General features: G+C 42.6%; 1 protein-coding gene across 1 annotated transcript in view; it reads left to right on the top strand.

Moving 5' to 3' along the window:
* Positions 1-24,868, top strand: part of PKD1L3 (polycystin 1 like 3, transient receptor potential channel interacting) — an 83,535-nt gene that overhangs the window by 33,326 nt on the left and 25,341 nt on the right. Inside the window, 16 exon segments of the mRNA XM_053447901.1 lie at positions 341-378; positions 380-455; positions 707-784; positions 786-889; positions 5,033-5,185; positions 9,895-9,951; positions 9,953-10,071; positions 10,598-10,608; positions 11,803-11,859; positions 11,861-11,977; positions 12,612-12,817; positions 12,920-13,154; positions 19,960-20,059; positions 22,551-22,688; positions 23,641-23,787; positions 23,790-23,916. Coding sequence (XP_053303876.1) covers positions 341-378; positions 380-455; positions 707-784; positions 786-889; positions 5,033-5,185; positions 9,895-9,951; positions 9,953-10,071; positions 10,598-10,608; positions 11,803-11,859; positions 11,861-11,977; positions 12,612-12,817; positions 12,920-13,154; positions 19,960-20,059; positions 22,551-22,688; positions 23,641-23,787; positions 23,790-23,916 — 1,763 coding nt within the window.

Below are 24,868 nucleotides of genomic sequence, written 5' to 3'. Positions count from 1 at the left end.
TCCCAAGTGATTCATTGTTTACCTGAAATTCAGGTTTAACTAGGTGTCCTCCACACCATGATAACCCTACCTGGGCGGGCGGGAGGTGGAAGGATTTCTAAGGCCAAGACCTGATCGCTGATTCTATGAATATTTCATTTCAGAGGCATCAACCCAGGACTTGAGCCCTCATCCCCTGCTTCATCACTTAGGTCTCTTGTTTGTTTATCTTGTACCCGCACGCCACCCTTGATGTTCACCGAGGTGCCAGAGCTGGAGCCGTGCATCCTCCTGCTTCTTAGCTGGAGGAAGCAGTGTCTACACTAGGTGAAGATCCTTCTTGGTTCTGCTGTTCCTACAGGTGAAGGTCACTGTCCTGGCTGATAATGACCCCAGCTCTGTTTCACTACCTCCTGCAGGTCTCCACTGGCTATCGAAGAAGGGCCGCCATGCCAGCTAAGCTTAACGAAATGAATGTTTTTCACTCCTTGCCTTGTGTCTCCTATCGCCCGAGATGTGCCCTGACCCCGTGACGCCCCGGTGTCCAGGAGCACTTACGAGAGTAGCTCCTAGTTCTACACTGGACATCGGCAGAGTCTGCCATACTTGCCCAACCCCCCAAAGACTTCATCTCAGTACAACTCTATCTTCCCCCTTCTCCTTAGGGATAAACCCCAAGAATCCTCTGAGAGCTTCCTGCATTTTATCTTTGATTATCATGTTTTAGGTGGTTATCACCCTCTATGGATCAGAGGGGTAGAGGGAGACCCATCACCTTTGTGACCCCGAGAAGGCAGTCTTTCGTTGAGCCAGAGCGTCTGGATATCTTCCTCCTCAGTACTCAGTCCTCTTGAGGGGAACTGCACAGCCTGTGGTTCTGGCATGACGATTCGGGGGCCAGCCCTTTTCGGTAAGTCCCTGCGTCAGGCTGCCTTGGCCTTTCTCCTCCGTGGATCTGCGGCGTTCTGGGAAAGACCAGCATGCCATCACAACAAATGACAATAATGCTTTGGGCCAAATTGTAACCAATGACTGTTAGATTTAAATTTCAAAGCTCAGGGTGCCTGGGTGGCTCAGTCAGTTAAGGATCCAACTTTAGCTCAAGTCATGCTCTTACAGTTCATGGGTTCAAGCCCTGCATCAGGCTCTGTGCTGACAGCTCAGAGCCTGGAGCTTTTCTCAGATTCTGTGTCTCACTCTCTCCCCCTCCCCGGCTCGTGCTCTGTCTCTCTCTGTCTTTCAAAAATGAATAAACATTAAAAAGAAAATATTAAAAAATAAAATAAAATAAATTTCAAACCATTTACAAAGAAGAAACCCTGCAAAGAAATATGGGAAATTGACAATATAATTTTGTATGGGTGATTAAGTGATGGGTGGTTTTTTTCTTTTATCTTCATTTAATATTGTCATGATTGTAAAAACAGCAAATAACAACCACTTACTGCCCCAAAGTGTTATAAATTAAAGGTACCTATAAACTTGAAAAAAGATCTTTCAAGATTAAATGTAATGAATGACTATTCACTAAGTATACTTGGGGTAAAAATTAAGAGCTTGAAGGAAAGAATAGAAGAATCGTGTTATGGGATGTGCCCAGGGGGCTAGAGAGGGAAAAGGTCAGTGATGAGTGCATGAACCTGATGTGTGTGAGGTCCACATGACCTGTTTTTCTCCAACAGCAGGCGGAGTGAGAAGAGGTGGGTGGAGAGAGTAATGGTGAAATTAAGGACCAAGATGATTGGTTGTTTGGGTTTTGGGAAAAAGAAGGGAATGAAGTCAAAGGTCTAAGGCCCTGGTGTTCAAATTGTTGCTGAATATTGTCCACCTGAAAAGGGTGTACAGCTTGCCTGTTTGTCAGCAAAATGAGTCTTTCCCTGCTATGCTAGACCACTAGGCCAGTAGAGTCTAATAATTTGCTTGCTGTCCCCACTCTGTTCAGGCATCTACAGAGCAGCTTGTACACTATCATTCCAGTTTGATTATAATGGTGAATAATGTGTAATAAGTACTTGAAGAAATGCTTAACTTTGCTAGTCATCAAGGAATGCAAAGTAAAGCCGCAGTGAGAGCACTAAACATCCACCAGAATAACTAGAATTTAAAAGTCTGACAAAACCAAGTTTGGGTGAAGTTGGAGGCAACTGGGACTCACAAGCGATGCTGGGAGCACAAAACAGTGCAGCCACGTGGGAGAACAGTTTGACAAGGCTTGTAAACTTGAATAGACCTTTACCATCTGACCCAGAAATTCCATTCCCAGGTATTCAACCAAGAGAAATGAAAACATATGTCCATTCCAAAATATACACGCATTCGTTCATAGCAGTTTTACTAATAGCTGTTCAAAACTAGAAACAACACATAAAAATTTTTTTTAAAAAACTAGAAACAACACAAGTGTCCATCAGGTGAATGAATAAGCAAGTATTAGCATGTTCATTTAATGGAATACTACTCACCAACAAAAAGAACAATCTACTGATACACACAGTAACATGGATGAATCTCAAAAATGTTATGCCAAGCAAAAGAAGCCAGAACAAAAGAAAACATGCTGTATGATTCTACATATATGAAATTCTAAAACAGGCAAACTAGTGCAAGAGACAGAAAGCAGATCAGCAGCCACCTGGGGCCAGGGGTGAGTCTGAGGGGGGTTGACTGCAAAGGGACACAAGGGGACTTTTGGCGGTGATAGCTTGGCAGTGGTGGTACTTACACAAGTGTTCACATTATGAAAAATGTGTTGGACTGGGGGTTCCTAGATGGCTCAGTTAGAAAAGTGTGCAACTCTTGATCTCGGGGTTGCGAGTTTAAGCCTCATCTTGGGTGTGGAGGTTGCTAAAATAAATTAAAGACCTAAAAAACTGTACTGAACTGTACCTTTTATTCATTTTTTTAAGTAGACTTCACAGGCAGAGCAGAGACCAGCTCAAAACCCTGGGCTCAGGGCTCAAAACCCTGAGATCAAGACCTAAACTGAGATCAAGAGCTGGGCACTTAGTCACCTGAGCTACCCAGGCACCCCTTGACCTGTATGTTCAAATGGGTGCCTTTTATCATATGTAAATTACACCACAATAAAGTTTTTGTTGGGGCGCCTGGGTGGCGCAGTCGGTTAAGCGTCCAACTTCAGCCAGGTCACGATCTCGCGGTCTGTGAGTTCGAGCCCCGCGTCAGGCTCTGGGCTGATGGCTCAGAGCCTGGAGCCTGTTTCCGATTCTGTGTCTCCCTCTCTCTCTGCCCCTCCCCTGTTCATGCTCTGTCTCTCTCTGTCCCAAAAATAAATAAACGTTGAAAAAAAAATTTTTTTTTAAGTTTTTGTTTTGTTTTGTTTTGTTTTGTTTTGTTTTGTTTTGTTTTGTTTTGTTTTTGGTACAGCACCAGTGGGGGAAGGACAGAGGGAGAGGAAGAGAGAGACTCTCAAGCAGGCTCCCTGCCCAGCACAGAGCCTGACATGGGGCTCAATCTCACAACCTTGAGATTATGATCTGAGCCAGAATCAAGAGTCAGATGCTTAATGAACTGACCCACCCAGGCACCCCCACAATAAATTTTTTTAAGTATGCATGTAGAAAAAATTCTAGAGTTACATATACTAAGTATTACCAATAATTACCTCTGAGTAGTAGGCTTATAAATTTTAAAATTGTTTCTTCATTATATTTTTAGATATTTTCAAAAAAATTTTAAGAGTGTATTTATTTTGGGAGAGAGCGGGGAGGGGCAGTGAGAGCGGGAGAGAGAGAATCCCAAGCAGGCTCTGTCCATGCTTTCATCACAGGGCTTGATGGGGGCTCGAACTCACAAACCATGAGATCACGATCTGAGCCAAAGTTGGACACTTAACCAACTGAGCCACCCAGGTGCCCAAAATATTTTCATAGTCTTTAACAGCAAATTTGTATACTCACATTAGATTCTTTTTATATGAAAGAATAAGAAAGTAAAAGTTACACTGGGGTCATAAAAAGCCCATGACAAGTTTCTCACCAATCAGAAAGTAGATTTTTTCTTGTTTTTTATACTTTACTCATAAATGAAAAACTTTAATAGTACAAGATACACTAGCTAAGTTTAAATCAAATGTACCTTAGTCACTTGTGATTTTATAAACTGCCTCAATCAGAGAGTTCCTAGAAATATTTTAGCTTTAAAGAAGTCTATTCATCACACAAAAAATATTTTCAACTAAAATTCAACAAAGATTTTGGAGAGATTTAAGTTGTTTTATAACATTAAACATAGGCTCTCAGGGAAATAGCATCATGACAATAGAGGAGGAGGTTAATGGACTAGTTGCAAGATGAAGTCAAACAACTTGAACAGTAGGTGTCCCAGGGGTCAAGTTTGTCGGCGGTTGAAGTTCCTGGAGAAAGGAGACACATGGTAAAACACTGTGGTCAGAAAGAGGATGAAACCTCAGGGCCTCTGGCTCTGTGAGGTAAAGACAGAGCTACAGACCCTGGCAGGATCAGAAGTCCGTAGTATAAATGTTGAAGATCACTCCCTGACCCACCCCCAGGGATGTCCCCTCAGACCCTGGTGACAGAGACAGAGACAGATGGGATACTCAAAGAGATGGCAGGGCCCTGGCACATAGGAATAGGAAAGTTAAGGAATATACACATTCACCAAACTATTCCTAAGTTTTACAAGTCTGCGTTCTGTTTTGTTTGGTTTTGAGACAGAGAGAGAGAGAGAGAGAGAGAGAGAGAGAGAGAGAGAGAGAGAATGAATCCCAAGCAGGCTCTGTGCTGTCAGTCCAGAGCCCAATGCAGGGCTCGAACTCATAAACTGTGAGATCATGACGTGAGCCAAAGTCGGACACTCAACCGACTGAGCCACCCAGGCGCCCCTGCATTCTGGTTTTGATACATGAATTCTCTTAGAGGTTGCAAAGGAAGAAATTGGATCAGCTTTTGTTTCTTTCTCTAGTTCTTGCCTCACAATCAAAAGAATCCATTTACTGATAGTGCAAGATTACTTCTTGTTACAACAACTGGTTCATGCCCACCTCCCTACCATGCTTATCTTCATTTTACTATAGGTATGGAAACCGGGTAATTACCAGTGACGTGGCAGGTAAAAGGAAATGGCACTTCCTGTCCAACTGTTGGCTGGCCATGGACCTTGGATAGAGTGAGCATGACCGGGTCTTCAAACCAGTCTCAAAGAAAGAACTCTTTTCCTTTAGATATTGGTGGGGAAATGGTGGTGTTCCACAAGTCTCTGAGGCTCTGTTCATTTTTCTTCATCCTCCGTTGCTCAGACTGGATAATTCCAATTGACCCATCTTCGGGTTTCTGCTTCTTTTTTCTGCCTGCTCAGATCTGCTGTAGAGCCTTTCATTTCACTTAATGTATTTTTCAACTGCAAACTTTCTGTTTGGTTCTTTTAAAAAATAATTTTTAGGGATGCGTGGGTGGCTCAGTTGGTTGAGTGTCCAACTTCAGCTCGGGTCATGATCTCATAGCTCATGAGTTCGAGCCCCACGTGGGGCTCTCGGCTGACAGTGCAGAGCCAGCTTGGGATCCTGTCTCCCTTTCTCTGCCCCTCCCCCATTTTCAGTCTGTCTCTCAGAAAAAAACATTTTAAAAATAATAATAATTTCTGTGTGTTTATTGATATTTTCTATTTGGGAAAACACCATTCTCATTTACTTTCCTTTAGTTCTTGACATAGTTTCCTTTAATTCTTTGAACACATTTAAAATAGATGATTTAAAGGCTTTTTCTAGTGTATCCAGTGTCTTGGCTTTTTCAGGGACAGTGTATTGATTACTCTGTGTGTGTGTGCCTGTGTGTGTGCACGCACACACACAGGCACACACACACAAGCCATATTTTGTTGTTTTTTAGTGTCTTGTGATCTTTTGTTGAAAACTGGACATTTTATTATTTAAAAATTCTTTTTTTAATCTTTATTTATTTTTGAGAAAAAGAGACAGAGTGTGAGTGGGGGAGAAACAGAGAGAGAGGGAGACACAGAATCCAAAGCAGGCTCCAGACTCCGAGCTGTGAGCACAAAGCCCAACAGGGGGCTCAAACCCACCAACCACGAGATCATGACCTGAGCTGAAGTCAGACGCTCAACCGACTGAGCCACCCAGGCACCCCAAAAACTGGACATTTTAAATAATAGAATGTGGCAACTCTGGAAATCAGATTTTCTTCCCTTTCCCTGGGATTTGTTGTTCTCTAACACAAATTTGTTGTTGTTGTCTGTTTCATGACTTCTCTGAATGAATTCTGTATCCTTTGTCATGGCATGCAGCTGAAGTGTCTGCCCAGTTAGTCTGGAGGTCAGCTAAAGTTTGGATAGAGATTCCCTAAACACCTGGAGCCAGTAAGTCTCCCGGTCTTTGCCAAGGGGATTTGTGTGCATGTTGTGTCATACCCTCAGCCCTCAGCAAGGCACCGGCCAGCTCTGCCTTGGTCTTCACTTCCTGCTTGCTGAGAGCCTCAATGTCATGCAGGGGTGAGGGCTCAGGACGTTCTCTGGCATCTCCTGAGCCCACACACAGCCCTGGATTCCCAGCAGTTATGTCAGAGCTTTCAAAACTCCTGCAGACTTCTTGTTTCCCAGTTTCTTTTCAGTTTTTTGGTTAGCCTGTTGTTCACCCACCATGGCAGGCAGCTATGAAGTTAAACAGTTGCCTCTGAGTATATTTTTAAAATTTTTGTTAATGTGTATTTATTTTTGAGAGAGAGACACACACAGAACACGAACAGGAGAGGAGCAGAGAGAGGAGACACAGAATCCAAACCAGGCTTCAGGCTCTGAGCTGTCAGCACAGAGCCCAACACAAGGCTCGAACTCAGGAACCGTGAGATCGTGACCTGAGCTGAAGTTGCCACTTACCCCACTGAGCCACCCACGTGCCCCGCCTCTGAGTATTTTTCACAGTGCCCTCAGGGGAAAAGCTTTTCTAAGCTAGTGAATACCCAGTCAGGTCAAGTAAGGACAGTCTTGCAAGTGGGGTTTTCCTGGGAACTACCAGACAGCTCAGATCATCACAGTTCTCTGGGAAGGAGACCTTAAAGGAGCTCCAGTCCTGTTCTGCCTTCTTTTTAGTGGCCCCTGGCTTTCTCTGTGATTAAAGGCTGTCAGGTCACCGTAGAGCTAGAGAAAGGGAGATGGGAACAGGGCAAGTGACAATGCCACAGAGATAACTGCTTTTACTGATACTCATTCATTTTTCATTTTTCTTTTTTTTAGTTTTGTTTTTTATTTTTTAAAACTTATATCCGAATTAACATATTGTGAAACGATGATTTCAGGAGTAGATTCCTTAGTGCCCCTTACCCATTTAGCCCATCCCCCCTCCCACAACCCCTCCAGCAACCCTCAGTTTGTTTTCCATATTTATGAGTCTCTTCTGTTTTGTCCCCCTCCCTGTTTTTATATTATTTTTGTTTCCTTCCCCTTATGTCCATCTGTTTTGTCTCTTAAAGCCCTCATATGAGTGAAGTCATATGATTTTTGTCTTTCTCTAATTTCACTTAGCATAATACCCTCCAGTTCCATCCACGTAGTTGCAAATGGCAAGATTTCATTTTTTTCAATTGCCAAGTAATACTCCATTGTGTGTATATATACCTCATCTTCTTTATCTATTCATCCATCGATGGATATTTGGGCTCTTTCCATACTTTGGCTATTGTGGATAGTGCTGCTATAAACATGGGGGTGCATGTGTCCCTTCAAAACAGCACACCTGTATCACGTGGATAAATGCCTAGTAGTACAATTGCTGGGTCATAGGGTAGTTCTATTTTTAGTTTTTTGAGGAACCTCCATACTGTTTTCCAGAGTGGCTGCACCAGCTTGCATTGCCACCAACAATGCAAAAGAGATCCTCTTTCTCCGCATCCTCGCCAACATCTGTGGTTGCCTGAGTTGTTAATGTTCGCCATTCTGATAGCCATTTTAATGACTATATGTTTCAGTTATGAGATTTCTAATTAATTTTATTTCTGTTTCTCAGGATTTTTTATTCTTTTTAAGTGAATGCTATGCCTTGATTCGTCTCTTTGAGCAACCTGAAATACTTATTTTGAAGTCTTCATCAGACTGTCCCATAAAATTAATTTCTTCAGGACTGAATTATTGATTGTTTTGGTTGCCTTTCTCTGCATTTGATTTCTTCCTGAGTTTAGGAATTTGGGATCATAAGTTTATTTGGGGGGGGGGGGGGTAATTGTTAAATTTCTTTCTCTCTCCCTCATCCCTGACTAGTAGTCTTGTTGCTGTTTCCATGTAACTCTTCACATGGCTAGTCTAGAATTAGGTCTTATTATATTACAGTATTTTGGATCTCCTATTCCTCAGTGGAATTGACAAAACTAGGGCTCTTGCAGATTTTGTCTGGAACGAGTGGATTTCTTGGCTCAATTCCTGGTTATGGGGCTGTCCTTTTTCCGCCCACCTCCCTACCCAAAAATTGGCAGTTTATTGTTCTGTAGTCTCCCTTCATGAGCTCCAGCCTGAACCTGGGCTCCAAGCAGTGAAGTTGGCTTTACTCTCCCTACCCCACCCTATGAAATACTTTCATTTCCAATTACCTTGGAAGAACCAAACTCCTGCCTGCATACTGCTTTCTTCTGGAGCCCAGAAATCTTCCCTGCTCATCTCCATGTTTTTTTCATTCCATTTCTCCTCCTCATAGATGTTTATCTTGTTTTGAAACCCAGCCAATATTTTTGGCTCTTCCTTTTTTTCTTTTAAATGTTTGTTTATTTATGTTGAGAGTGTGTGCATGCATGCAGAGAGAGGGAAAGGGAGAATCTCAGGCAGGCTCCACACTGTCAGTGAAGAGCCTGATGTGGGGCTGAATCCCACCACTGTGGGATCATGAGCTGAAATCAAGAGTCAGTCACGTAACCAACTGAGCTAACCAGGTGTGCCTTTGGTTATTTCTTTTTTTTTTTTTTTTTAGTTTTTTTTTTAACATTTATTTATTTTTGAGACAGATAGAGACAGAGCATGAGCAGGGGAGGGTCAGAGAGAGAGGGAGACACAGAATCCGAAACAGGCTCCAGGCTCTGAGCCATCAGCCCAGAGCCCGATGCGGGGCTCGAACTCACGGACCGTGAGATCATGACCTGAGCCAAAGTTGGACGCCCAACCGACTGAGCCACCCAGGCACCCCTGGTTATTTCTTTTTATGCCTTATTTATAGTTTGTCCACATTTGGAGAAGAGAAGGGGCTCAAACTATAAATTTACCAAACTATGTTGAGTGGAAACCCAATGCAAACTTGTGAAGAGTAAAAGATTTATCAAAACTCTTAGCTAAAAGAACCGTTGTTTTTTTTTTTAAGTTTATTTATTTTAAAGAGACAGAAAGCACAAGTTGGGGAGAGGCATAGACAGAGGGCAAGAGAGAGAATCCCAAACAGGCTCCTCACTGTCAGTGCAGAGCCCAATGCAGGGTTCGAACCCATAAACCATGAGATCATGACCTGAGCCAAAGTCAGACACTTAACACACTGAGCCACCCAGGCACCCCGCTCAGCACTTCTTGTTGGACTGTGCTCAGTTCTTTATATGCTCACCACAGTCCTGTGATCTGAAAAATATTATTAGCCCTTTTTTTACGGATCAGGAAACTGAGGTTTGGAGAAGTTAAATTAATTTTACTGAGATCGAGGGGACAATATGTTTCAGGTTTAAAAGAACCGTTTTTAATTTTAAACTCTCATACAATATAAATTAACCTTATCCTTGACAACCTTTTGTCCTAAAGCTACAAAAGAATCATGTTGCCATGAATTTGAAAGTCTTCATAGAGGTGTTGGATACTGGCCTAGTTGTTGGTGTAAGCATGTTGCCGGGCAAACCGCCCCTTAGTCTAGGATGCTGTCGGAATGAAGTCTCACTTCTGTCCTTTTCTAATTTCTCTTCTTAGACACCTGTTTTCCTCCATGATTGTAGGAAAGCTCACCCAGGATCATCTGTGGCTCGGAGAACCAGTTTACGAGAGTCCAGAGGCTCTCTTGCTGCATGACCTTGCTTCTGTGCGACATGGTCGTCAACGTCATGTTTTGGAGGAAAACTGGCACCACTGCCCAGAGAGATGAGCAAGGTATGGGTGAGCCCGATGTGTAGCCTTTGTAGTGTGTAATCCTCTTAAAGTACTGCACTCTTCTTCCTTGCAGGGTCAGAAACACAATCCTGATGTGCCTTTGTTTTTTCCTTCGCTACTCTAACACTTGAATACTCTTAACCAGTTTCCTCGGGGTTCCCATTCATTAGTGAATGAAGCAGCCTTAAGAACATATCGGGATCTTTACTGCCATGAAGATGTCCTGTCCTTAGATAGTCATGGTTAAATTGCCAAACAGATGGCTAAAGCTAGGAGAGGAAGGAGTCTGAGATGATTTCAGCTCTTGAGGATACAGGTTGATGTGATGTTCTTCTTCCAGTGGGTCCATTGCTATGACCTGGTCCCAACTGTTCATCAGCATCCAAACCGCTGTCTTCCTCTTCCCTGTCAGTCTCGTAATCGGGAGGCTCTTCCTGCTGATCTAGCCTCAGGAACCCCTGCCTCTTTTTCCTTCTGACCAGGCTTCCTGCCTCTCAGATGCTCCTTGTGAGCCTCTGTCTCACAGAGGTGACTGAAGTAAGCTTGGTATCTAACTGTATAGGTAGATGGTGGGCCCTGTTTCCCCATGTAGCAGGAAAGGCCAGCAGAGGGGATCTCCTGGAAGGCTCATGGGGTCCTATTAATCTTGATAGCTTTTCCCTAATTTCTGTCCTCTGGGCCACAATGCATCATGCCCCTTGTTTCTCCTCTTTTTTTTTTTTTAATGTTTATTTATTTTTGAAAGAGAGAGAGAGTGAGCGGGAGTTGGGGCATAGAGAGAGGGAGACACAGAATCTGAAGCAGGTTCTAGGCTCTGGGATGTCAGTACAGAGCCCGATGCTGGGCTTGAACTCACAAACCGCAAGATCATGACCTGAGCTGAAGTCGGACACTTAACCGACTGAGCCACCCAGGCACCCTTTTGTTGCTCCTCCTAATGGTGAAGTATTGTGAGGACAGGATGTGAATGCAGAAGGTACTATTCTGGAATTTTCATTTTTGATGTTTGAGCAAATGGTCCAATCTTTCATTCTGTATTCTCCTAAAACTAGTTTTATTTTCTTTTTTTAAATTTCTATTTTAGGGGAGCCTGCGTGACTCAGTCGGTTAAGTGTTCGACTTCAACTCAGGTCATGATCTTGCCAATCATGGGTTTGAACCCCATGTCAGGCTCTGTGCTGACAGGTCAGAGCCTGGAGCCTGCTTCGGATTCTGTGTTTCCCTCTCTCTCTGCCCCTCCCCTGTTCATGCTTTGTCTCTCTCTCAAAAATAAACAAACATTAAAAAAAGTTTTTAAATAATAAATTAATAAATGTTTATTTATTTTGAGACAGTGTAAGTGGGGGAGGGGCAGAGGGGGGGAGGGAGAGAGAGAGAGAGAGAGAGAGACAGACTGAGAAAGAGAGATAGAGACTGACTTTCAAGCAGGCTCCACACTCAGCATGGACCCCGACCCAGGACTTGATCTCACCACCATGAGATCATGACCTGAGCTGAAACCAAGAATCGGACACTTAAACAACTAAGCTACCTAGGTGGTCCTCCTAAAATTAGTTTTGGAGCTACTGTGAGTGACGTATTTCTGAAAAAGGAGAAAGAAAATGAAAAATGGAGGCTCTTCCCACTAAGTATTTGCCTCTCCTAGTCAAGGGACAACCTCACCATCTATAACTGAGACCAGTCCTGGGTGAATGTAAAACTGACTTTTCTCCATATTGGTTCCATATTCAGGAATTAAAGGAGACTGTGGGATTCCTACTCTGGAGAAATATGTACCTACTCTCAAGAGTTGGAACAACCTTTATGGAGTCCTTCCAACATTAACAAGCAGGTGAAGCTTTTACCCAGCCTCCTCTGTTCTCATGTAGTAGGTCACGGCTCTCATCAGCGGACAGGACCCTATTGGGTAAACGGTAAACTACCGCAGGTTTCAGTAACTGATCTGTTATCTACCTCCTCCCTTGCTTGCCTCTTGCTTATCCTTCCTACCTCTCAGCATGACCAACAGGCACGGTACAGCCTTCTGCTTGACCCAGCTTACTTAGGCTTCCAGTAGAGCTTTTAAGAAAATAGATCTGGTGAAACAAAGTAAAGGATTAAGGAAGAGCCCACAAAAATGCCCTCAGACCCCCCCCCCCCCATATTCCATCTGCTTTGTTGGGGGCTCTTGAAACATGTCATTCTTTTTCTTCTGTTGGAATGGTGACATTATGTGATCTATGGATTCTTGAATATAATTGGGGCCTCCTGGGCACTTATCTAATATAGTTGTACATGTACTGTGGTTCTGGTGAAAAAGCCCAGTTAGGTTTAAATTTTTATTTACTTCTAGAGCAAAAGTTGTTTTTATTCTGGATCGCAGTGTAGAATTTTAGAAATTGTTACCAGCTGGCCCAGATGATCAGAGAAGACAATACTGATTGTGGTCTAATCTCCAGTGACTGGGCAATTTAACCTCATCATCAACGAGTGAGATGCTAATCTCTGCCAGTTAATTACTATCTGCCGAAGTCTCCCACTTGCTGAAGTGTGAACCTCAGCCTGTATTTTCAATGGTTCCTGAAGGCCAGCATCATTTCTGTCATTACCTGCTCAGAGTTCTGCAGAGGCTTCAATCTCACTTAAGCGCACTGGGTCCCACTCAGGCTGACCGGCCTTGTGACATCCTAGATGCCACCAGTCAACTGCAAGAACTCCAGGAGCTCTTGGAAATACATATTCTTCCAACAGAACAGGGACCATTCAGGTAATAATGCACCACCCCGGCTTCTTTTATCACTTATAGTCTTCCTGTGCTTCTCTCTGAGCTGTGGGCTAGCAGGTTATTCTTTCAACTTCTGTTCTTAAGAGAGGCAACCAGTTCCCCCCTCCTGAGCCCGGAAGAAGGGAAGAAGCCCATCGTTAATGGCCTGCCCCGATGGTTGACTTGCATCTCCTGGCTCCCTCTGGGTGTCACTAGCCCAGCTGCAGCCTTTTTTACTGAATTTTATAGTCTGGAACTGAACAAAGACCAGGCCACCAACTGGGTTATTTCAGTGATATTATCAGTGCTTCAGAACATCTTCATCAGCCAGCTAGTAAAGGTATGTGAAACATGGGTCATACTGGCATGGTAGGCGGGGGGGTGAAGGGAGGTACCCACTCTAGTTGCAGGTAGTTTGGAACAGTGAGACCCTTGGGTGTCAATTCAGAGTGCCTAATGTTTCTGCCAATTTGACCACACACACACACACACACACACATACACACACACACACACACACACACACACACACACACACACAGAAATAGGCAGAATGGGATTTGAGATATGAGTGAGGTAGTCACAGAAAAAACTAACCAGAACTGAGAGACCAGTAGAAACAGAGCAGAAAAGCATGGCCAAGTTAAAAAGGACAAGTAAAAAAATCAATCGGCATCAAACTACTTTTTAAAAAAGCAACAGAAAACTTAATTTTTAAAAACTTTGGATTAAGGAAAATGTCAAGCCCCACAGAAATGTGTAGAGAATAGTATAATGAATTCTGCCGTTCTGTTAGCCATCTTCAACCATTACTTCATTACCAGAACAAGTCAATCATCTATTTTGAAAAGAAAAATGCCTCACCTCATATCATCTTATCCATAAACATTTTAGTGTGTATATTTCTAAAAAAAAAAAAAAAGACTATTTTTTTGTTTTGTTTTTAAGGTTTTTGTTTTTTGGTTTTTGTTTTTTGAGAGAGAGACAGAGCATGAGTGAGGGAGGGGCATAGAGAGAGACACAGAATCCAAAGCAGGCTCCAGGTTCTGAGCTGTCAGCACAGAACCCAACATGGGACTCAAACCCATAAACCGTGACATCATGACCTGAGCGGAAGTCAGATGCTCAAGCAACTGAGCCACCCAGGAGGCCTTTAGGCCTCTTCTTTTAAAAACATAAATAGGGGCGCCTGGGTGGCGCAGTCGGTTAAGCGTCCGACTTCAGCCAGGTCACGATCTCGCGGTCCGGGAGTTCGAGCCCCGCGTCGGGCTCTGGGCTGATGGCTCAGAGCCTGGAGCCTCTTTCCGATTCTGTGTCTCCCTCTCTCTCTGCCCCTCCCCCGTTCATGCTCTGTCTCTCTCTGTCCCCAAAATAAATAAACGTTGAAAAAAAAAAATTTAAAAACATAAATATAGGGGCTCCTGGGTGGCTCAGTCAGTTAAGCGTCCGACTTCAGCTCAGGTCACGATCTCGCGGTCCGTGAGTTCGAGCCCCGTGTCGGGCTCTGGGCTGATGGCTCAGAGCCTGGAGCCTGCTTCAGATTCTGTGTCTCCCTCTCTCTCTGCCCCTCCCTCGTTCATGCTCTCTCTCTGTCTCAAAAATAAATAAACTTAAAAAAAAACACATAAATATAGGGGCACCTGGGTGGCTCAGTCAGTTAGGCATCCGACTTTAGCTCGGGTCATGATCTCACGGTTTGTGAATTTGAGCCCTGAGTCGGGCTCTGCACTGACAGCTGACAGCTCATAGCCTGGAACCTGCTTTGGATTCTGTGTCTCCCTCTCTCTTTGCCCCTCCCCCACTTGCTCTCTGTGTCTCTCCCTCCCTCTCTCTCTCTCTCTCTCTCAAAAATAAACATTTAAAAAGAGTAAAAAAACAAATATAAAAACAATTATCACACTAATGTGTTAATATTTATACAATACAAATGTACTTTACACTATAAAAAGATTAAGATGGTTTTTATGTTGTGTATTTTAACGCTTTTTTTAAAAAAGCCAGGATTCAGATTTTCCTAATTGTCTCATACATGTTTATTTTATAGTTATTTTGTTCAAATCAAGATTCAAATAAAATCCATGTGTTGCAATCAGCTGATACATCTTTTAAGTACTCTTTATGCTTAGTCTACAGGAGCTCCTCCCTTTCTCTTCCCATTGCTGTCCATTCTTGCTATTTTTATCACAGTGTATTTGTTGAAAAAACTGTATGTTGTCCAGTAGAGTTCTAACATTCTGGATTTTGGTTACAGGATTGTTTCTGTTTTAAGAACCATAGAGGATGGGTCTGAGCTCCCACAACCAAACCTGGAGAACTCTTAAAACTCTTGACATTCAAGCCTCTCTTCAGACCAATTAAAATTTTTTTTAATTTTTTAAAATTTATTTTTGAGAGAAACAGAGTGCAAGCAGGGGAGGGGCAGAGAGAGAGGGAGACACAGATTCTGAAGCAGGCACCAGGCTCTAAGCTGTCAGCACACAGCCCAATGCAGGGCTCAAACCCACAAACTGTGAGATCATGACCTGAGCCGAATTCGGACATTCAACCAACTGAGCCACCGATGCACCCTAGACCAATTAAATATTGGTCAAAAAACCAGACCAAGTAATGCCTAGAGATGGTTTCCAATGCCCAGCACGCTTAAACTTCCCAGGTGGTTCCAGTGTGTAGCCCCATTTGAGACCCACGGATCCCAGGGTGAACAAGGAGTAGGTAGATCTTAATTAAAAACTGCTGGAGGAGACCAAAAATATAACAAGACCACTTTAGGAGACTCCTTTGTATCAAACACACAGACAAAGGCTTTCAGGAAATGAAAAATGTGATTTACAAATTTTTAAAATTCACAAGTTGAATTGAAGGAGATGTCACTAATCACCAGGAAGTTTAAATAAACCAAAATAATGCAAAACATGAAATACATATATAAAAATACTGAATAAGGATGAACAGACTTTTTTTTTCTTTTTTAAAATTAAATTCTAATTAGTTAACATGCAGTGCAATATTGGTTTCAGGAATAGAATTCAATGATTCATCACTTATATCCAACACCCAGTGCTCATCACAAGTGCCCTCTTTAGTACCCATCACCCATGTAGCCCATCGCCCACCCACCTCCTTCCCTCTGTCAACACGTTGTTTGTTCTCTATTGTTGAGTCTCTTGTGCTTTATTTCCCTCTTTTTTTCTTACCCCTCCTTCCCATATGCTTACCTGTTTTTCTTAATTCTAAATATGAGAGAAATCATGTGGTATTTGTCTTTCTCTGACTTAAATTTCACTTAGCATAGTTCATTCTAGCTCCATCCACATCATTGCAAATGGAAAGATCTCATTCTTTTTGATGGCCAAGTAATATTCCGTGGTATGTATATGTGTATGTGTATATGTATATGTATACACACACACATACACATTCCTTATCCATTCATCAGTCAATGGATATTTGGGCTCTCTCCATAGTTTGGCTATTGTTGCTAATGCTGCTATAAACATTGGGGTGCATGTACCCCTTTGAATCTGTATTTTTGTATCCTTTGGATAAATACATAATAGTGCAATTGCTAGAACGTAAGGTAGTTCTATTTTTACTTTCTTGAGGAACATACTCTTCTCCAGAGTGGCTGCACCAGTTTGCGTTCCCACCAACAGTGCAAGAGGGTTCCCCTTTTTCCTCATCCTTGCCAATACCTGTTGTTTCTTGCATTGTTAATGTTAGCCATTCTGACAGGTATGAGGTGGTATCTCATTGTGGCTTTGATTTGTATTTCCCTGATGATAAGTGATGTTGAGCATCTTTTCATGTGTCTGTCAGCTATCTGGTATCTTTGGAGAAGTGTCTGTTCATGTTTTCTGCCCATTTGTTAACTGTGTTATTTGGGTTTTTTTGGAGGGTGTTGAAGGGAGAAGAGACTTAGACTGTAGATCCAGGATACTTAACATGCAGGTGATAGGAATGATAATAATTAAACAATCCACTCTTGCAAAGAAATATTTAATTCATATTAAAAGGCCTCAACTAGTTCCAGGCACAATCAATTTTAAAAGACGCACTGAAATGGAGAATAGCTCTGGAACGGAGCCCGGAATTCTGCATTCCTGACAATTTCCCAGGTGATGCTGGTGCTGCTGGTTCATTGATCACACTTGGAGTAGTATCATTCTGTGTAACAGTTTCTGTGAAAAGTCAATATCATGAAAAGATTAATGATGGGGGAGTATTCTAGATCCTTTGACTAAATAAGACATTTTTAACATGGATAGGATATTATTCGAGGAAATTATTGATAATTTCCTTAAGTGTAATAATGATAGGAGAATGCCCTGGTTTTTAGGTGATACATACTTGCATACAGGTAGTCCTTGCTTTGTGCTGTTTCATAGTCTGTGAATTTTAGTTACATGGTTTAGTTAAATAACACCAGTGTCCCAGCAACACAGTTCAAATATCATTTACCATGGGACTTGAACTGTGAGTGATTGCATAAAGTACTAACTGCTTGCTGTTAGCTCTTCAGTCCACAAATCACCACCTAAATAACAGCTGTACATCATGATCAGTGACTGTGTCACTTTTAAAGTGTGTGGATGATTGGCCACCTATTATCTGGCTTAGGTACAGACAGCAAAGTGTGTAGTTGTGTTATCTCCTTGTCTTCCAATCACAAACCCCTGTGACATTTTACAAAAAAAAAAAAAAAAAAAAATCGGAAGAGGCAATTGACCCACAAAGATATAAGTAACAAAGAAAAGTGGAAATGCTGGAAGTGGCATTTAAACAGGTGTAATTGACAGGGGTGCCTGGGTGGTTCAGTCGGTTAAGCATCTGACTCTAGAATTTGACTTAGGTCATGATCTCACAGTTTGAGGGACTGAGCTCTGTGTCCAGCTCCTCGCTGAGCACGGAGGCTGTTTAGGATTCTCTCCCTCCCCCTCCTCCTCTCTCTCTCTCTCTCCCTCTTTCTTTCTCTCTCTCCCTCCCCAGCTCTTAGCTCTTGTACACACACTCTCTCTCAAAAAACAAAAACAAAAAAGCAAACAAACAAAAAACAACAATAACAAAGCAGGGGCACCTTGGTGGCTCAGTCAATTGAGCTTCTGACTTTGGCTCAGGTCATGATCTTGCAACTTGTGGGTTCAAACCCTGCTTTGGGATTGCTTTTGTCAGCACAGAGCCAGAGCCTACTTTGGATCCTATATCCCCCTCTCTCTGCCCCTCCCCAGCTTGTGCTCTCTTTCAAAAATAAACATTAAAATTTTTTTTCACCAAAAAGTGATTTTTCTCTATACAAAATAAATATTTTTAAAAGCAAAAGAAATTTTATGATCACAATGGCCAAAAAATTTGTAAGAAGTTTATCTTCCCTGGAGTCAAATATATTAGAACAATAATATTCCAATTGGTTTTTAAAAATGGCAGAAACCTGATAATACATGGCGATGCCTCAACCCTTCACTGCTAGCGGAGGAAAATAAGGCAACACAGGGTAAAACCTTCAAATTCTGCATCCCTTTACTAAATAAGTTTCATTTCTAAGGACTTATCCTGAGAAAATTCAAAGTAGTTTACTTTTAAAAATTGGCAACAAATTAAATGCCCCAAAATAGGACACTGCTTAATGAATGTCTTAATATGAGGTAGCCATATCTATATAGTGGAATGCCAAACAACCATTAAAAATGTTAAAGAAAATGTAGTGACATGGAAAGCCAGTCCAGATATATTAAGACACAAGTGATTAAGGGATATATTCCAAATTTAAATTTTTCTTAAAATCTCTAATTCTTCCTTTTTCCCAAATTTTTATAAAAAACGTTTATCACTTCAGTTAAAAAAGCTGAAGGGGTATGCCCAGGTGGCTCAGTCAGTTAAGCCTCCAACTTCAGCTCAGGTCATTGTCTCATGATTCATGAGATCTAGCCCCACATCGGGCTCTGTGCTGACAGCACAGGGCCTGTTTTGAATCCTGTTTTCCTGTCTCTCTGCCCCTCTACCGTGCTCGAGCTCGCTCTCTCTTTCTCTCTCTCAAAAATAAATAAAATTTTTTTTTTAAAGTTGCAGGGGCGTGTTGGTGGAAAAGTATAAAAAGGAAGAGATGGAAGCAGGTGTATTAGATTAGTTATTGCTATCGCTACAGTGTTGAATTTGGTTGGACCTGTGGCCAAGTGAACTTTCTACTTTTTTTCCCACCTAGTCCGGGCCACCTGAGGTCTCCAGAGGAGACACACCCAGAATGGAGTGTCTAAAGTCGGGTGTGTGGCAACAGGCTGGAAATAGCACCCTTGTCTTTATTCTCCTGAGGACTAGAGCGATTTCTTCCCCTCCATGGAGATTAAAGGACAAGGTGGAGGGGGTATACTTATTACACATGTAACAGATACTTTTAAAGTCTTAGTTACAAGAGTCCATGCTTTATTTTAGCAAAAGAGAGACTTAATTGTTGGGATTTTTATCCCCAGGGGCATCTGGGTGGCTCAGTCGATTTAGAAGCCAACTTCAGCTCAGAACATGATTTCACAGTTTGTGAGTTTGAGCCTGGTTGGGTTCTCTGCTGTCAGTGCAGAGTCTGTTTTGGATCCTCTGTCCTCTTCTCTCTCTACCCCTCCCCCACTTATACTGTCTCTGTTTCTCTCAAATAAATAAACTTTAAAAAAGTTTTTTAAGAAGTGTAGCTTCTCCAGTCCAGCTCATTAGAGGTCTTCCAAAGACAGGTGGGTTTTGTTTGTTTGTTTAATTTAAGTAGGCTTCATGCCCAGCCTGGAGCCCAATATGGGGCTTGAACTCATGACCCTGAGATCAAGACCTGAGCTGAGATCAGGAGTCAGACACTTAACCAACTGAGCCACCCAGGCACTCCAAGAAAGATGTTCTTAAGTAACTTACACAGATCATCGCAAATCATCTGATAGTTAAACTTTCCTATCAAGCAGCTTACGGACTACAAGCAAAATTAGAAATGTTAACATTGTATTAACCAGGTCCCTGTGATTATGCAAAAATAATTATGAAACCACCTAATTTTCGGTTTTTCATGATAATAAAGGGTCAAATAATTGAAATGCATTAACCATAGTCACCTTGGATCCTGTACTGTCTGCTCCTTCTGTGATCTTCTCTGTTTCCCCTGTGATCTCTCTGTCTAGGCGATCGTCCTCACATTGTCCATCTCACTGATGCGGAACAGGATGCTGTGTCTTACCAAAGAGAAGGAACAACAAACAAGGAGGATCTTGGCACTCTTGGGTAATTTAAGTAGTTCTGAGTACCAACATCTGATTTTGCAGAGAGCAAATTGTATTGAAATATTGGACATCTAGCCACCTCACCGAGTCAGTCATCTATGTAGGGACCTTGTCTCTCCTTAGCTGGCTTCTCCTTCTCTGCTGCCCATGGAAAACCATTGTGTCACCACACTCATGTGCTCCTCCTGAGACCCTCTCGTGCTCTCTCAGTGCTATGCCTCTTGTCCGGGTCCTGCATCTCCTTCCAAGTGTCTGTCTCACCCCTGAGCCCCAGAGGCTGTTTCCAGCTGCTCACCATCTTTATCTGGACACCTCTGATCAGACCTGCCCCAATCCAGATTGCCTGGCCTGCAAACCCACTTCTTTACTCTTCTCCTTTCGTTTAAGTACATGCCCACTCTCTAAAAATGTCAAAATAATCCTCAATTCTTACTCGTCACCTTCAGTCACCACGCCTGAGGGAAACTACCCTCTAAAAACCTGATTGGAGCTGCTCCTGTTATGCAAATGAACCTCACAAACACAATGGTGAGCAAAAAAATTAACATAGTACTTTAATCATGGAAAACAGCACATATATACACTTGTGTGTATACATAGACATATCTATCTATCTATATATATTTGTATACATATATATCTCTGTATATGTGTACACAGAGATCTATATAGACCTATATAGACCTATATAGATCTCTGTATACACATATACATACACGTGTATGTGTGCATATATATAATATATATATATGTATGTATGTATGTATTTGTGTCTGTGAAGAAATGCATGGGAATGATAAACTCTAAAATTCAGCATTGGATTAGCTCTCTGAAGGAAAGGAATACTATCACAGACAAACACTAACCAACTTTATTAAGTAGTGGTAACTTATTTCTTAAGCTGAGTGGTAGATACATTACTAAGGGATAGGCACCCCATTCCTTATGAGATTTGTAGAAATTAATCTGGTTTCATACTGCCTTCCTAGGCCTCATTTCATTTCTCCATGCTCTGGAATTGTTGTTCCCTCTGCCTAAAAAGGACTTTTTCTTTTCTTGTCCTTGTCCATTTGGAGAATTGTATCTGACTCATCCTTCACAACAAATGTCAAGTTTTCACCTCTATGACACCTTCTCTGACTTCCTCAGGGAGATTTATTTTCTCTTCCGTGACTCCCAAGCATTTGGCACAGACGTGCTAGCAAGTTTCATGTCCTATTCTGGCTCCTTCTCTCTCCATCTTGGTTTACATGTCTCTAGATACTTCTCACGGTGTGGTCTGCAGACAGCAGCTTTGGCATCTCCTGGAATTTTAGAAAATGCATAATCTTAGGCCTCACCCCAGGATCTGCATTTGAACCACATTCCCAGGCGGTTCCTGTGCACATTGAAATGTGAGGAACCCTGCTCTCCAACAGTGCTCCCCACGTGCGGTTCACGGACTAGCACTGCTTGTTTCTAGTCCAAGATGAAAACAGAAAGTGAGAGGAAGTATTTAGAAAGTTTTATAGCAATCGGACAGACCAATTTTAGACATATTGAATCTAATTTTTAAAAAAATTTTTTTTAACGTTTATTTTTGAGACAGAGAGAGACAGAGCATGAACGGGGGAGGGTTAGAGAGAGGGAGACACAGAATCTGAAACAGGCTCCAGGCTCTGAGCTGTCAGCACAGAGCCCGACGCAGGGCTCGAACTCACGGACCGTGAGATCATGACCTGAGCCGAAGTCGGCCGCTTAACCGACTGAGCCACCCAGACGCCCCTGAATCTAATTTTTAAAGTAGGACTTGGGGACACCTGGGTGGCTCAGTCAGTCAAGTGACTGACTATTTTAGCTCGGATCATGATCTCGAGGTTCGTGAGTTCGAGCCCCAAGTTGGGCTCTGCACTGTCAGCATGGAGCCTGCTTGCATTTTCTGTCTTCTCTCTCTCTACACTTCCCCTCATCTCTCAAAATAAATAAACTTTTAAAAAATGGGACTTGTATTTTACATGCTCCTGTTTTACTTCTTTATTCTAGCAATTCCTTGTTACTGTATTTTATCAAAGTATCTGTCCCCAGTGGACTGGAATTTTTCTTACGTCCTTCATGATAGTTTGAGAAGTGCCACTGCTGTGGCTTTATTCTTTGTGTTTTCAGCATTTATTTTTTTTTAATTTTTTTTTTTCTTCAACATTTTTATTTATTTTTGGGACAGAGAGAGACAGAGCATGAACGGGGGAGGGGCAGAGAGAGAGGGAGACACAGAATCGGAAACAGGCTCCAGGCTCCGAGCCATCAGCCCAGAGCCCGACGCGGGGCTCGAACTCACGGACCGCGAGATCGTGACCTGGCTGAAGTCGGACGCTTAACCGACTGCGCCACCCAGGCGCCCCGAGTGTTTTCAGCATTTAAGAGGAGGTACTCCTAGTAGAGTTTCAGCAAATGTTGATGAATAACTGCTTAATGAAATATAACTGTTTTTTGGGCTACATTTGAATTTTTGACAGCAAAATGTTCACCATTACCTGGTTCGAGAGATAAGAATAACCCCATCTATACAGCTCCAGCTTTCCACAGCCCGGGTAAGTGACCAGAAAGAACCTTGAAAGAGAAGAAACATTTCAAGCTGACAGGAGATATTTTGGGCATGGAGAGCAAACAGTAATGTGTTGATCCTGGAGCACAATTCCCAGCAAAGGGGGAGTGAGAAGTAAATGAAAATACAGGGGAATGAGAAGCTGTCTTAAAATACTCCCCTTGAAAAAAATATGGACTCCAGGGAGTGTGGTAAATGGGCAGACTCCTGAACTTAGGAGTCATGAGAAGTCATTATGTGCTTGAATAAGCACCTTCCTCTGCCTACAGAGTAGAGTAACAACTTGATCTATATACTTCACAGGAGGAAAAATGAATATGCTTTCAAAAGTGGTTGTCCTCGGGGTGCCTGGGTGGCTCAGTCGGTTGGGCATCGGACTTCAGCTCAGGTCATGATCTCACAGTTTGAGTTCAAGCCCCATGTCAGGCCCTGTGCTGACAGCTCAGAGCCTGGAGTCTGCTTCGGATTCTGTGTCTCCCTCTCTCTCTGCCCCTCTCCTGCTCATGCTAGATCTCTCTCTGTCTCTCAAATTGTTTTAAAAAAATGAAAAAAAAAAAAAAAGTCGCTGTCCTCTAAGTACAGGGGAACTGGTTCAGCACATATCATGTTTGGGTTATCGCATTTCCTGGACCAAAGAAGACCAATTCTGTTTTTATCTGCCTTCCCTTTCTTGTGAACACAGTCCAGAGATAGCTAGAGAGAGAAAGGTTGGGGGCGGAGATGCATTTAAAGAACTAAAATACAGCAATTCTTGTGTAGGATTTTGTGTATCTTATTTAAAGGAAGACTTCTGATGAGTGGCAGAGTAATTCTGGGAAGGAATATATAAATATTTGTAGATATGTATAGGCACCACCATGAGCCAAATACGTTGGCTCATCTGTTTTCAGTTGTTGGGTTGAATGAAATTGCCAAGGCTTGGGAACCATGAAGGAGAAGGTGTAGAGAATTTCTAAGCTAACCAGTCAACTGTAATTTTTTTTTTTCCTATTCTTTGCTAGTACAAATCCTCTTCCTCATCTTGTTGATGACTGCGGTCTACTCAGCACAGAACTCCAGGAGGTTTTACCTCCATCAAGCTATTTGGAAGAGATTTTCCCACCATTTCTCAGAGATCAGACTTCTTAAGCATTTCTACCCACAGGCCAATCTCACCTTCCTAACCTTTATGGGGATTACAGAGGTATGGACACAGTCCTGGGGCCCCACTTCTGGGATGCTTCTTGTTCAAAATTTTCTACCAGTGACCAACACTTTGTCCTACCTTTCTGTCCTAAGTAAGCTGTATTTTGGAAATTGTTGCATTCATTTATCTCAGGATTGGTAGTTTCCTTTGGGCATTTGGAACACGGCCATGGTTCCTGGGGTGGCGGCAGCCATGGTTCCTGGGGTGGCGGCAGGGAGAGCCCTAAAAGACACGTTCATCTCAGTAAAGGCTTTTTTGGGCCATTTAGGCAAGTGTTAACAGATGGCAACTCCTATGCCTTGCATGTTGATCCTTTCTAGTTCACTTCTGGATGGTGATACTTCTCGGTTCAGGGCATGTTTGCTTGCAGTCTGTTACTATGTGCGGAATGAAGTATTGACCAAATTAAGAGTGAATGGAACCCTGGGTGGCTGAGGCTAGTGCCATCATGGTAGGCGTGGTCCTCCTTCTGGACTCCGTGGCTCTGCAGTCTAGTGTCTTGGTCCAAAAGCACAGACTCAAAAGCAAGACTGACCAGGTTCACTTGTTAGCAGTGTATTCTTGGGGAAATTACTCAATCTCTTGGGCCCCAGTTTTTTACCTACATGATGGAGATACTCTTAGGACCTGCCCTGTAAGATTGATGCGAAGATTAAAAACTCAGTAGATGTAAATGCTTAGAAGAGTGTCTGACCCAGAGTATTTACTGGATAAGTGTTAGCTATTATTATTAACTGAGGCAGCTGGGGCTCTGGCTAATCTACCACAGAGTGTACATGAGTTACCTAGACATGCTAAGGAAAAGCCCCAGCAATTGGTAGATGGAGACAGAGAAATAGAATTAAGTAGACCTGAGGTGAAAAGCAGTAAAACTTGGCACTAACGTGGTTTATCTCTTCAACTACTAGCAAATCTTTACTTTCAATTTTATTTATCTATTTATTTTTTTAGCAATCTCTACACCCAGCTTGGGGCTTGAACTCACAACCCCAAGATCAAAAGTCGCATGGTCCTCCAACTGAGCCAGCCAGGCACCCCACAAA

Source organism: Prionailurus viverrinus, chromosome E2 (genome assembly GCF_022837055.1).
Source record: "Prionailurus viverrinus isolate Anna chromosome E2, UM_Priviv_1.0, whole genome shotgun sequence".
Lineage (NCBI taxonomy): Eukaryota > Metazoa > Chordata > Mammalia > Carnivora > Felidae > Prionailurus > Prionailurus viverrinus.
This window is presented reverse-complemented; position numbering and strand designations above follow the sequence as displayed.